This window comes from Barbatula barbatula (assembly GCF_947034865.1).
Source record: "Barbatula barbatula genome assembly, chromosome: 11".
NCBI lineage: Eukaryota > Metazoa > Chordata > Actinopteri > Cypriniformes > Nemacheilidae > Barbatula > Barbatula barbatula.
Window position 1 is genome coordinate 15,100,314 of NC_136774.1, and position 15,623 is coordinate 15,115,936.

The 15,623-nt window shown below is 38.1% G+C and overlaps 1 protein-coding gene across 1 annotated transcript; it reads right to left on the bottom strand.

Annotated features, from left to right (window-relative positions):
* Window positions 1-4,381: 4,381 nt before the first annotated feature.
* prdm2a (PR domain containing 2, with ZNF domain a) lies at window positions 4,382-12,307 on the bottom strand. The gene is made up of 3 exons (XM_079466935.1): window positions 12,192-12,307; window positions 10,061-10,134; window positions 4,382-9,242 (listed from the first exon to the last, which is right to left on the bottom strand). Exons 2-3 carry the CDS (start codon window positions 10,077-10,079, stop codon window positions 4,867-4,869), a joined length of 4,395 nt encoding a protein of 1,464 aa, XP_079323061.1. The 5' UTR covers window positions 10,080-10,134; window positions 12,192-12,307; the 3' UTR covers window positions 4,382-4,866.
* Window positions 12,308-15,623: the final 3,316 nt, after the last annotated feature.

A 15,623-nucleotide genomic window follows, 5' to 3' on the forward strand; every position in this document is an offset into this window, starting at 1 on the left:
GTCTCGCTCACGCTACGCGTTGAAGCGGTCGAAAAATGGTTCAGCGACCCCCCCCCACATGCACCCTTCAGAAAGAGAGTTTATGCGCAAGGGGAGGTGGTGATGAGAGCGCCCGCATGCGCATCCTTTGTGTAACTCAACTGACGGTTTCTTACTGTCGTGGCAACATCATAACAACAAAACACAGTCGATTGTGTTCTTAGAAAGGCAGATGTCGGATATAAAGTATAGAATTTCGAGTCAATATACAACCATGCCTCAAAGCAACATTTTAACACATGATGTGTTTCTGTATAAAATTGTTTAGCTGCACTGCATGTGACGAGTCAGTGATGCAATACCATTGGCAGAGAACAACATACCATGGCAAGTGACCCCCTTTGGCTTTGTTTACGGCAAGAGAAACTGAGAAATGTATTAGTACTATAGGATGTGATTTGATGAATTCCCAGACAGACTGCTGCTTTTTTTACCCATTTAAAATATTATCTATTTAAACGTGAAACTAAACGATACCTTTAAATATAAGTAAACAATTCGCCGTGTTAAATGAATGCTGAAGATATTCATTCGATCTATTTCACAGAAATGACTTGACGCGTACATAAAGAGATGCACTTAAATGTCGTTTCGTCCTTAAGAACTATTGGCATCGCGCCCAATTTCGACTCAATACGTCTATCAACCCCTTTCTTTGCCAATCAGCTTACTCGAAATGCTTAGAGGGCGGAACCTTTATGGTGTGATCCTCATTTCTTTGTCCATACATTATACATCGTATCTGAATGAGTATTTAGGTAACAATTGTTACCATATTATTTTAACGAAATATTTTCATGTGACGACAACGTAATGTTTTGAATTAGTTAAAGCAATCGCAACATCGTCAAACAATAAAAACTAGTAGACCCAAGTGATGTAACGGGCGACGTTGACTTGATGTAAATTTCTCTGTGTGAGGTCATGCAGTGCGCCAACGCTGCAACTTAGTGGATATTATAAGTATTGCATCAGCACACCATTTTCCAACAGCGTTTATGAATATAGTCTGGAGAGCTATACAGACGCAACTTAACATTGGAAATGTTGAACATCGTATTGTCTTTTGTTGAACCATTTCCCAGTACACAGACATATTTGCGCATTCTGGATCTGAAACCACTTTAAGCTGTTCAGGCCTGTAAAATCTGATTAAATCGGAAATATAAATTCTCATGTTTAGTTTAACACCTGAATAAAAAAATTGTATTGCTGTTTTCTCTCCGTATGCCAAGTTCTGATATTTAGAGTTTTTTCTTGAAAAAGTGTAGTTTCTATATATCTATATCTATCTAAACTAAGCTGCATCCCTCACAGTATAATATTATTTTAATTAATAAGCCTCATGTTGTGCACAACATTACCTTGCCCACCCCCATACTTCAGGCGCAAAGCACTGTATTCAGTTTGGTAAGTAGTGATGGGTTGAAACGAGATTGTCAAAACCCTCGAAACATTGTACACTGAGGACATCTGCTGGGTAACGCTTGTAAATACAATGCAAACGCTTCTAGCAAGTAGACGATGCTGTGGCAGTGTGTTGTATACACACTTTTAAATCTCCGCATTATGCTCATACTAATACAATACTTTGAATGTTATACTTCTATATTTAGTCTATTTATGGTTTCATATTAAATACAAAAAGAAACATGCCCTTTTAAAAGGGTCTACATTTCAGAGAACACATAGGGCATAGGAATGTTTTGATTGGAGCTCACGCCTAGAGTTTACTGATAGTAAGCAGTCATTGTCACAATTACATCAAAGCAGCATTTTGCCCAGAGTTGTTGCTTGAACGTCCCATAGGCTTTGTGGATGGTAGATGCGACCTGACAGGAAAATGCAATGTAAGATACCCGAGACAAGAAAGACAGCTGATCCTCCTTGCAATGGCAAACCAAATGTAACCACGTGAAGACGAGAGGCACTGTAGTAGGGGAAACCGGGTATGGTTTTGACATGGGGAGAGTTGTAACGCCACCAGTTCCACCTCTCAGGGATAAGAAATGAGACATGTGATCATTTCAGTGTGCACCCATCTCCTCCGGTAGTTATCAAGGCTGGAAATACCAATAAACACATTTTAAAGAGAGAAAATGGTTTTGATGTAAGAATGTATTTTTCAACCAAACTATATTTTGTTAAGTGCTTAAACTATTGCTGACAAAGTAGCTTAAATGAAATTAGATTAAATTATAGTTTCTCAGGCTAAATTTAATGTATTTTCACTTGCTAATTTCTAACCATTATGCTATATATTGCAACTAGCTAAACCATGGCTGACAGTGGTGAGTTGTAACGCATCTTTAAAACGTGTTACAATGTAAGAAAGAGCATCTTAGGAAAGACTAAAGGCTGGTAAAAAGAAAGAGCAGAGAAAGCCTACCAAGAAAATGTAGAAAGCCAAGGTTGAGGATTCAGAGAGCTCAGATGACGAAAACATCTGTGTTGTCTGTATGGAGCCCATTCCCAACTCAAAGCCAAAGGAAGTGTGAGTAAATGTGCTCTATGCAGAACTGAGTTATGTTCGGTCTCAAAGAAAGACATTGTTTTGGGTTCTTCTTTTGGAGTGTTTTAATAAACATGTTTGTGAAGCATACTGCATGGTGTGGTCTTTTTCTTCTTTTGACCAACTGTTACAAATTACCCCAGTATGTTACAACATAGCCCATGAATTTGACATAACCTTATAAGTTATGTGTTATTCTTGCAGATATTTCAATAGGTGTCTTTTGTTGTAAACAGATGTGGGTACTTTGTATAAATGTTTGAGCCCTCCAGCTTGAAAACTATGTGAGATACAGATGCTGAAGAAAAAAGTGTTATACCCGGTCTCCCCTTTTTTCAGCAGCTGTGGGTCACACCAGAAACATAATATTTTAAATATTGTTTTCACACCTTCCCCCGATCAGTCCAACATCATTTTGTTGATCATGAAGCTAATGTAATAAAACACAAGAAAGACAGAAAAGACAAAGAGAAGTTTGAACAATTAAATATTCTTTGTGAACAGAACATACATAAACCCTGCCATTTGAGCACAGATGTTTTCAGTATACTGCATATTCTGTGCCTTGCCTTCTTTCTGCTATATTGCAGAGTGTGATACAACAACACTCACACTATCATTCATACATTATACCTCTGGCATGCTATATAACAAATAAAACACATCACCCACAAAAGCCAATTTCAATACAGTGATAACCATAAACTTCAGCAAATAAGACACACCTGTCTTCCCCTAAACACTGACTACTTACATTAATGAATAATTAGTAGTAATACATACATTTTATTGCAGTGAATCAGACACAGATGAATATGATCTACAGAAGGGCTATAAAATCCGCTCCTGTAGGGCCACCCTCCTGAAGAGTTTAGTTTGAAAGGGATACTGTATTTTATGTAATATTCTGTCATCATTTACTCACTCTCGAGTTGTTCCAAATCGGTATAAATGTCTTTGTTTTGATGAACACAGAGAAAGATATTAGGAAGAATGCGTATAACCAGACAGATGTTGCACACCATGGACTACCAATGGTGGTCAAAAGTGCCCTGTTTGCTTTCCTATATTCTTCAAAATGTCTTCTTTTGTGTTCAACAGAACAAAAAAAATATATAGTAGTTTTTCCTACTCTTGGAGTCAATGGGGGGACAAAATCTGTCTGGTTATAAGCATTCTTTTGAATATCTTTCTCTGTTTTCATCAGAACAAAGACATTTTTACAGATTTGGAACAACTCGAGAGTGAGTAAATGATGACTTCTCATTTTTGGGTGAAGAATCCCTTTAACCCTAGTTTTAAAGAGAAATCCTTCAAATTTAAATTCTGTCATCATTTATAAATTATTTACAAATAATTTCTTGTCATTTCAAACCTGTATTGCTTTTTTCTTCTCAGTACATAAAATATATTTTGAAAAATGTTGGTAATAGAATTTAGTTTGGTCCGTATAATAGAAGTCAATGGGACCAATGGTTTTTGGTTACCAACATTTTTCAAAATATCTTCTTTTTTGTTTTGCAGAAGAAAATCACACAGGTTTAAAATGACAACTGGGTGAGTAAATTAAGACAGTATTTTATTTTTGAAGAGGAACTATTCCTTTAAGTTCTTGATGCACAGTATAAGGTGCAAGAGACCAACACTCTCCCAGCAATGTAAAACCCTTTTTTTGTAATCCGTTAACACAGGGCTGCTTGATTCTCTAACTTTAAACAGTATTTTTCGAAAACCTGCTTATCGCTGCTGTTGGACTGAAAGCTTGAACCTCCAAAACTGCCACTTTACAGGAAATAAGAAACACCACTTTTATGAATTAAACACTGTGTTGTCAAAGTTGATGATCTCTTTTTATTGGTTAAATATTTGCAAAGCCCACACAAAGAGATGAAGGGTAACCAATAATTTCTGACAAAACTGAAATGGAGAAAAATGGAAGGTTTCAATCCTACAGCTATGTTATGAAGGTTTTCGTGGGTAGTTGAAAACTACAGCATGTGTGGTAGAGAAGGGTATAGGAACTAAATTCTGAAGCATAAAAAATATCCAGATATATGGGGATGAGCACCCTTTACATCAGTACAACTAAATGTTCCAGACAGCAAAAATATTTAGACAAGACTACTTGGTCAGATGATCACGTTCATATTGTTTGACTGAAGATCCTATAGTTTGCTGTATTTGAGGTGTTGAGTCATAAAAAAATTACGTGAATTAAAATTTAAGTCTTTCAACCCTAAACACATAGAACTTTAAACAATTTCCAGTCACTTGACAATAGCTGACATCAATATTTTCTGTTCATTTCACAATTTTTATTTCTTGACTTGTAAAACCACAGGACGCATGATGATGTTGTGACTGTCCGAGTGTTTAAGGATTGCTGTTGTGGTGGTGGACTGCTGCACACTACGAGTAACAGGTCCTCCTGCTCTCTCCCTCAACCTCAGAGACAAACACTCCTCTCTTCTGGGCTGTATCTTTACATCCTCCACTTTCTGCTCCACTTTATTCCCTAAAACATGTACCCGAACCGCCGCTTCCTGAGAGTTAACCTGAGCAGAAGAGGAGAGGACTATCTGCGGTATAAAGCTGCCCTTTTTACTAGCTTGAACAACAGATGTCGACAGAACAGTTGATCTTTTAAGTCTGATATTCTGAGTGGTGTCGACTGATGTGTTTGGCTTGTTGATTTGACTCTTTGTAATAATTTTTGGACGGTGGTTTGATCCATGTGGATTTGCTATCTGTCTGCGAAGGCTTCTGTTGTTCTCTTGGGCTGAAACGATGCAGAGGTTTCTTTTCTTTGACTTTCCAATGGCAGGTCTCATTGGGCAGCTAAAAGCCACATGTTTCTTTAAGCTGGCGTTATACGTGAACTCTCTACTGCAGTGAGGACATGCATAAAACCCCAGGTCATCTTGAGCAAAGGTCTTTCTTCCCCCTGCAGGTCTGCCCCTTTGCATCAGTTGAGATTTCTTCTTATTCAAGATAATCATTTTGACTGGTGATTCATGGAAGGTAAGCTTCTTTGTAAAATTCTGTCTACTATTTACCATCTTTGCAGGTGATAACACTCCGTTTTGCGCTTTCGCAAACTGCTTTAGTGGTATGGGGTTCTTCTTAGGAGTGTAGCGCTTTCTGTCGCTAGCGTTAGCACATGCTAATATGTGCTTGTGCAGTTCAGGCATGTTGTCAAAGCTCTTGCCGCACTTTGTGCACCGAATGGCTGTGCTGAAGGTCTGAGGGATGTTGTGGGTGGTGAAGTTCGTAGCAGACGCCGCTGTTGTCCCAGTTGGTGTCCGGTTGTGGTACGGGAACGGAGGCGGTTTGAAACTTGGGTAACGTTGATTAATGCCTAGTCGTACATCTGGGCCTTTTGGCCTGACCCCTCCAGATGCCATGATTTTAAGTGTGGTATACAGCTCTTCGGTAGAGTTCGAGCCCAAGTCACCCACCTCTGCTTTTGAGGTTGTGTTGTCAGACTCTCGTTTTCCCTTACTGAGGGGAAGGTCTGCATGGATGTCAGATTTGGGATTGTTATGATTTTCAGGTCTTAGTTTGCCATGCACAACCTCAGTGTGTGAGCACTCCTGACCAGGATGAAGATCTTGCTGATGCTGCTCCAAGTTGCAGAGGAAAGCGAATTCCTTAGAACACGTTTTGCAGATGTAGAATTTACCAATGCTGTGATAACTGGAACGGTGCTCCAGCAAACCTGTGTCACTGTCAAACAACTGCACACAAAATTCACATTTATAAGGCCACTCCTTGGAGTGCTCACTTACATGTTGACTGAGACTCTTCATAGACTGAAAGGGCTGCTCGCAAACATTGCACATGAAGTTCTTGCAAAAAGAATGCAAGGGAGATAATTCATCTTCAACTTTGTTGTCCTGTTCAGAGTAGTCAGAAGTATCAATATAAGCATTGGCAGGGCTGACTGCGTTAAGCATCCCTTCTTCTTTGCTCTCTTCTTTCACAGCACTGATGGAAGCAGTAAGAGTTTGTGCGCCATCTGTAGATGTTGATGACTGCTCTGTTGGTGTTGACTGCGTGATTCGCAATGGAGTGGAGTTTTCAAGACTGGGAGGCTGTGGTTGAGGCTCTTGCTGTATTGTTGTATCTGCAGATATATTGTCAGAGACACACTGAAGATAATTAGCTGGAAGGGACGGCAGAATGTTTTCAGTAGATTGCAGTGCAAGAGTATATTCAATCACAACAGTGTTCGGGGGAAAGGTCAAGGGAGTGTTGTCTGTTTGGTTAACAGGCAGAGAGGTAGGAAACATCTGCTCATCAGAAGCTAACACAGAGTCTACTACCAATGTTCTTTGGGCTAGTTCACATAAAGCTGGATCTGAGACCCAATGAGGGCCTTGTAAATTCAGTGAAGGAGCTGCAGGTATAAGGGTGTGGGTCACGTCTCCAGGAGCAGAGCTCACCCAGTCAGGGATTGTCACTTTCAAATCACCTTGTGTGAAATGTACAGGATTAGCAATGCAATCTTCCACAGTGTTTGTGGGTGACACAGTGTCAGATACCAAGAGAGTGGAGCAAAGGGTTTGAACTTGATTGGGCTCCACTGTATGAGTAGGTAGAAACGATACAAAAGGTGGAGAGGAAGATGATAGCACTCGAGGTGGAGGGATTTGAGCAGCTGTATGGATATTGACCGGAGCAAGTAAAGACGTTGTTGAATCAAGTGATGGAAGAGTAAACTCAAACACAAGTTTTTCAGGGTTTGGCGGACCTGAATCAGGCAGTGCCATGACTGCAAAATTTGTTATGTCAGGAGTATCGAAGATATCTGCGGTAGCAGGAACGTCAACAGAGGGAATATCTACACCACTACACTCACTCATTAGAACCTTCTGAAGCATGACAGAATTTGGTTTACTTTTCCTAAAAGCAGGTTGAGTGAGGTAGACTCCTTCTGAGTCACAATCTAAGCTCTTTCCACTAACACTTAAGTCTAAAATGGACTCTGCTAAGGCCGCGTTGCTCATTGAGTTGGAGAGGTCCAATGGCTGTTGATTACAAGAGTTTCCACCAGTTATTGATACAGAGTAGTCTAGTGGCAAAACGTGTTGCATATTAAGTGCATCAGAGTTCTTTGTGGTCAGGTTCAAATGTCCAACTCCATCATTGCATGGGAAATTCAACCCCGTAGATGTATGGTTCTCCAACTTTAAATCCTCGGTTTCTGCAGAGTCAAGATCTGGAGTGACACTTTCTACACTCAAATCAGTGCTTTGTTGTGGGGAGCTGGGAGGGGAAGTTGTTCGTCTCTTAAATTTAGTTGTTGGAGGTAAAACAGTTAGAGATAATGCAGTGCCCAGCTTCTGGCCATCGGCAATTAGAGCAAGTGCTGGTTTGCCATCTTGATTCTGGAGGAGCTGCTTGAGTTTGGGAGACAGATAGACAGTTCTTTCCCCGTGGAAGACAATGGTCTCAGTAGACTGGGGCAGATGAGTTGCAACCAGCGCAGTTCCTGATGTAGAGGTCAGTGACAAAGACAGGGAAGATGATGAGGCGGTTAAGATGGAATCAGATTCCAATTCTGTTTTTATTTGTGGGAGTAAAGGTGGGGTGGAAGTTCTCCGTTTGGTGGAGGATTGACCGGACAGGTCAAAGGTGCAAGTATTAGCTTCTAAGTTAAGAGTCTGTGAGATCTGAGGAGGACTAATGATGACAGCATTTAACCCAATCACAGAGCCCTCAGAGGTCATCTGAATCATTCCACAGTTACTTACAGCACTTGTCGAGACAATTTTGCCATCTATGTAGAAGCTGAGATTCTCAGAAATGTTGCTAGAGATGTCAACAATGTACTCTGTTTCCTGACTGGTGTTCTCCATACACTGTGGACTTGTAGTTTGAGAGTCCTGTGCCGGTTCAACAATCTTTTCTCCCTCAGATTCTTGTGTGATTATGACGTTCTTACACGTTCTTTTAGGAAGAAGTTGGCGCTCATGGATCCTGCGTTGATGTCTCCTTAGACTCGTATGAGTCCTAAAAGCTTTTTTGCAATACTTGCAGATGTGTGAGGCTTTAGCATCATTGTTTTTATTAGAGACACCCTTCTGTTTACCATCAGATTTAGTGCACTTCACTGGATCTGGGTTTGGTAATACCTTGTCTCTTTTAGACAAATGGACAGTGTTCTGACTGACAGCGTAGGTGGTGTTTGAGCAATGATCCGGCTTTCTGTTTCGGTTTTCGTGTCTTTTCTCATGCCTCCGACGACTAAATAGCGTACTGAATGTCCTTCTACAGCGACTGCATTTAAAGTGCTGTGTGTGAGCATGTGTTTGCATGTGATGTTCTAGGGCTTGACTACTTGTAAACCATCTCTCACAGCGAGGACAGGGAAATTCACAGGAAGCCTGGAGTTTAACAACAGGGTTGTATATTTTTTTTTTATTTGTCGCATACTCAGTAGCACTTGCTTGACTTTGATTAGCTAGGCTTTGAGATACAGGTAGGCTGGTGCTCTGGATAGACTGGACATTCTGTTTGTCTTTACAATCCATGTTCTCATCTGTTTCTTCCTCTATACCTTCAACTATCATTTCTTCCTCTTGCTCCATAACACTGCAAACTACTCCTTCGTCAGGATGTGTGTGTTGAAGCTCAGGTTGCTGGAGAAAATCGGCTGATGACATACTTGGTCTCTCCTCTACCAAAACTAAAACATAAACGTGACACACAATACTTTTAACATGCAATTCTTAAATGCAATAAAGAAGTGTTTAAAAATCGTAGTTTATTGTAAAATAACATAACTTTGATTCCTAAATATGTATGTACATAAATACTGTATGTATATATGTTTATGGGTTAGAGACTTTAAAATATCCCCATCAGAAGAAATGTGCAAATATGATTTTATGTAATAGAAAGCACAATAAATGTAAATGTCAAATGTAAATGTAAAAGGTTTTCAGAGAATAACATGTGAAAATTCGGATAAATTATGTTACATTGTCATTCAGTGAAAAACAATATTTATGTGCTTATTATGACTTTTACATAATAAAATATATAAAGGAATAAGGGAGCAAATTACATTTTATTGTGCTTTAAATTAGTAAAAAATTAATTAAATAATTTTTTGTACAAATAATTAGCATTTGGGGTGAAAGTAATAGTCTTTTAATATGTCATAAATTGATTTAAATATTGTCATAAAGTTATTTTAATATTGTCATAAATAGATTTTTGTTGTAAATATGCCTGACAAGATTGTTACACTGAATTAATTTTTAGTGAGTATCTTCTGTAAATCAGGGAAAATTTATGATATTTATTTTTTTGCAAAGAAACACAAAACAAAAATGCAATTAAATTAAAGAGAAAACGTAAAAAAATGTTAACAACAACAATTTAAATCAGTATTACATTTATTGTTTTTATGCTTGAACCTTATTTTGTATTTACATATGCATTTATAATCAGACATTCTTGTACAATGTTAAAAATGTAAACAATTCTGAATATACTTACTGTCTTTTGATCTCCACATCTCTGTTAAAATGTCCTGGTCTGATGATTCTTGCTTTATGTTTAGGTGAGACGCCCTGTTGATTGATAGAAAAGTAATAAACAGATACAGTAATATTACATTGTTTATTTTTACAAGTTTGTACCAGTACCAATATTCTTACGAAAAGATAAATCAGCATTCATTCATAAAATAGAGAAGACCATATAGAGATGTGGGAAGACCCCTAACTGTGTTAAATAATAGTTAAGTTCAAAGAGTGCTGCTCAAATTCTGAAAAAAAACTGTAAGATGCGTATGAATGCGTAAGTCATTCTTATAGTTGTGACAAATGTAGGCTCATGCACTGTCCCATTTCTTACCGTCTTTGTTGGTTCAGTAAGAAAGCAATGTTCTGACCCTCTCTGTCACATGCTTCTATCCACTGAATAAACTTTTTGAATTATGATATCATTATATCATGAATTAGGATAATTATGATCTCAGGAGTGTGGCTGTACTCATGAATATATAACTATATATATATACTGTATATGTCATGATTTTGCCTCTTTTTGATCATGTTTTCTTAGTCTTGTGGCAGGATCATGATAGACCCACGTGTTTAGTGTGAGAGAGACATGGCATTGTTTGTTTTGGCATGCCATGCGCTCTCTCCGGTCTCGCCTTTGTCCCCGCCCAATCACTATTGACTGTTAATTATTTCATGCCCTGCACCTGTTCCCTTCTTGATTTGGTCCCTATTTTATGCCTTGTTCTCTGTCCTGTCCTGTCGCATTGTGTTAAGAGTCTTTGTGTTATTCCAGTTTACATTTTGCCTTGTTGATGGTCGCTGGTCTTTCTGTTGGATTATTCCTGTGTTCTGTTTTGGACTTTGTTTTGCCCCTCGTGGCACGTTTTATGTTTGATCCATGTTTTGAGTTCCTGTTTTCCCATCTGGGATTATTATTTAAATGTCTATTACACATACCGCTGCCTGCAATTGGGTTCTCTCCTCCCCATTCCTGACAGTTTATATACTCTGTGACATTATATAAGTTAATTTTGCTTTATTAAATATGGCATAATATGTTACATTTGGCTACTAAAAATACATTGAGGGCTTAATAGTCGCACACCTGAGAGCTATGCACTTTACCATCCACCAAGATCAATATATAGGGTATGCATTAAAATGTTTATTTTAACTTTCAAATTTTAGGCAGCAAAATAAACTACATTGTGGGGATAGTGGTGGTAAGATACATGACAGCAAATTCTCCTCAAAAGGTTAACTGGTGTTATGACTCACCCCATGTTACAAAACCCCCCTACTGAATGACATTAGCTCTATCAATGCTGGGAAAACATTCATAAGATAAACATACAGGAAGTAACCTGTTGAGGTTTCATTATTTAATTTCCATAGGTTTCATTCATTATTGTGTAGCACATGTCAACCTGTAGAATTGTGGGATCAGAAAACCTAACCTAATATTACTTAATTTCATATCACACGTCACATGACGTTTTAATGGAGGAAATAGACAAATTATTAAGATCATGGGCACCAGACGCAGAGAACAGAGCTTTTGGATGCGATGCTGAAGAAACAACGTAATGCGCCCCGTTATATGCATCGATTAACAGTGAGCGTTTTTAATATCACAGAGGCCTATTTAAACAAATGCATACACACATGCAACGGTACATTTAATATGCACAAATATATGAAATCAGCGAGTAGATTTAATAGTTTGAAGCGGGTTTTGGGTATACTCTTTAAGCCTAAAATTGAAAAGATAGGATCATTTGTCTGTGCAGAGTGCAAATGTTGCGGATGTCTGACAGCTCCTTTAAATAAGACAAACCCCGTTTGACGCTGCTGCCGGACGCAGACAAGAAGGTCACGATCAGTGAAACGCGTTTTATGTTACAGATCTTTAACAGTCGTTTGTGGCGTAACGTTAAATACTGTAACTGCACATTGCTGTGTTTTAAGCTGTCATAAATAAAATATAAAACCATAAAAGAAAAGCAAATACATAAGACATAGATAGTAGCGGTTTGGAAAGCCAGGTCATGCAACATTATGTTGATCTGGTAACGTTATGCCCTGAGGTGCCTGAATTAAATCGCCTGTACATTGCTTACCAGCTTTGTTGTGACGCCTCGTTGCTCTAGTGTGGTGGGCACGCGCAGCACTGTTGTTGCTGCAGTCGCTTGTTGACGACACAGCGCATGTGCGAGATTTCATGCACCTGTATGGTAGCCCCGAAAATTTGCATTTACTATTTATCTAAAATCTTATCGAGTGCATGACAAACTAGTCGTTTCCGCAATTTGCTGTTGTATTTAAGCACGCTTTGTTCACAATAGATTACAGACTCGATTCATTTAAAACGCAATTTAAACCACATTTACATCATAATGTTAAGAAATGCAACATAACTTAATTAGAAACAAGGCTACAAAAATGTGCTTTATTGGCAGCGTTTATGTGCGTGTGGAATATAATATTATATTTGAATCCATAATTTGTATAATTTTAGAAATATCAATATTAGCGTACATCTTTATCCGTCCAAAATCTGGAAATACACATTCCTGTAGTTATTACATAGGACCACCAGATGTCTCTGTGTTTCGCTATCTACCTCTGGCTTTTGATGTGTGTTGTTGCGAAGTAGGCTTGAGTGTGTATTGCTGTGTCTGTAGGAAACCGTGACATTTCTGAGTAAAGATGTGTGGGACCGTTTGTTTGTAATGTATGTTGTGAAAATACAGGGGCGATTGGGAACATGGGTGTCAATGGGATGTATACATTGGTGACCTGTTATCAGCAGACCTCTGTTCTTTCCAACAATCACCCATTATATAGCTGTCACATTATACTGTACATTAATCTTCACATACTCTCTCGTATTTATTTATTCAGCTGCTCATCTGCCCTCACAATTTCACCATCATACTGAACATTCTTTCAGATTACAATGTGTGTGTTTGTACGAGAGTGAGGCGCCAACATGTGCCATCCATGTGCCTCTTGTATGCTAATGAGTGAGATCATGTGTTGTCACATCTCTCTGGATCAGCGGAATATGTGGTTAGTCTATCTTCAGTCAAATGACTAAACTGCCGTGATTTCTTTAATTCTAAACCACACATTTCTTTAACATAATCCGATCTTGAAAGTTGGCTTTCACTAATGTGTATGCAAATACACCTTTGAATGCAAATGCTTCAATTTAGATGCTTTAAAAAAAAGACAAGCATTGCTTGACCCCAGCATTAAAATCTGCTTTTATAAACCTACCTGAAATTTGCACTGGTCTAAACTGGTCTTTTCAGCAGGGAAACTAACTTTCAAGCACACACAAATGAGCATTAAAATGTGTGTGTGTGTTTGAGAAAGGGTCAAGTCTGTAACATTTTGACCCTTGCATGTAAGTGTGAATTGTTTGAGAATTATAAATATTGGTCAATATTAATATTTAATCTATGATAATGCCTTAAGTGAGTCCTGCCTGTCACAACGTTAGCTACTCTGTCTTCTCTTAAAAAAGTAAAATGTTATCACAGTAAAATCTTCATACCGTTCACAACCAAAGTATTGTTTTGTGTGAAACATGTTGAACATCAATGGACAGGCAGTCGATTCCTTAAAGGAACAACTGTTTCCTCACAAAAAAGATTTATTCAGTGTCGTGAAGCTTCTCTTCGGTAACACTATAACTTTCATTAATAAATCATTAATAAACCTTATATAATGTGTAACAGATCATTAGTTAATTATGTTCACATAGCTAGAAATATGAGATAATGTGCTTGTTAATGTTTACTAATGTAGTTTTACTAAGCATTATCTAGTGGTTAATGGATCATTATTTAATGTAAATTGGAATGCTTACAAATGTCATGAAACGTTCAATTCATTTGATCATGCACTTTAAAAAAAAGATTTTAACAGAAATTATTACAAGTTTATTTTATATGCACTTATGTACTGAAAAAATATTTTAGAACATTTGGAAATGTTGTTAAAAACTTGCTTGGTAATTATAACTTCACAAACAGTTAATTTAACGTATTCATTAATTCAAAGTCACTGTCTGTAAAGATCATATATTCGTTCTTTGTTTGTTGTGTAAACTTCTACTATTTTTACATTTTAGCAAATCATTAAGCAGTTATTTTTTCATGTTTTTGCAGCACTCAATTTAAAGTGGAAACTATTGATCAATTATAAATGTTTATTAACATTTCCTAATCATTAGTATCTTTATGAGTAGTCATCTTGATTGTAAATATGTGTCCTATGTGACCTGAGGGGTGGAGTGAACCGTTGGTTGCAATTTGCTACCTCACCGCAATGCCGCTAAATTATATACACTGGACCTTTAAGACGTAGTAAGAGTATGGAGCTAAAAAAAATGTTGATGGCATAGTTTGGTTTATATCTAAATGTCTGCATTTTGTTACAGACTTTGGTATCATGACAAATCTGAGAACTAAAACTATAGAGGTGGCACTTGTGAGTTGCATGCATCTTTTCATGCAATCAGGCAACAAAACCAAGTGTTTTACTCTCATTGTCTTAGTAGTATTATTAAATTATTAAAGATGTCAACTGACATCCCTCAAAGACAGATTTATGACTCACAAGTTCTAAACTTGCTCTCTTTTAGTTTTAAGTTACAGAGGAATGAGTTTGCTAAACCTGAACAGGAGACGAGAGTATGAGTTGGAGATTGATTTAATGAGTTCAAATAAAATGCACATGATAAATGAATATACTACATGTTGTTTGAGTCAAGCAGAGTGTTTAATCCTCAGCAAATCACATCAGTCCAGTCTCTCGCTGGTAGTGCATACACACCCTCCACAAAAATATGTCAACCAAGTGGGCAACACGAGCAAGTGATTCAAGGGGCATGGGGAGTAACCAGAAAGCTGGGAGACTCTGTATGTGTGTCAGAAGAAAACATGAGGCTGCCGTCTGGCTATATTAACTTTCCTCTCCTAAACACTTGTACAGGCCTACTCTCACATTTTTCTGGTACACATGCAGACGGGGGTTACATCTTACAAGTGCGTGGGTAACTCAATGGGTGGCGCATGGTGCTACCCACACAAAAGTCACGGGTTTGATTGCCCAGGGGCAAAAAGATTGGTATAAACTTGTTATTGATAGAAAAAGTCTGTTGCTAACATCAAGAGTTTCCCTAAACGGCCTTTGTGTCCCATCTAGTTTGTGTTATTTGCATTTGTTCATGTGTTTAGTCTAAATTATTTGAAGTACTTTTATGACTTAGCACTTTTATTTCTTTACAAGGCATGTATACTTGCATTTCAGTGTATGTCTTATCCAGACAATATTAGGTTTTATTTTAGCGTATATTCTGGTGGGTTCACATGAGTGTACATGCAAGTTTGCCTGTAGACCTGTGCTGGTCAGGAAGTGTCCCTCTCATTAGGAATGTACCGGATCAATTGTATCACAAACACACACTCACACTTACTCACACTTGTGTTACAGAGCTCAGGCTCCAAGCAGGACGTCAGAGAGGGTCTCCCACTAAAAGA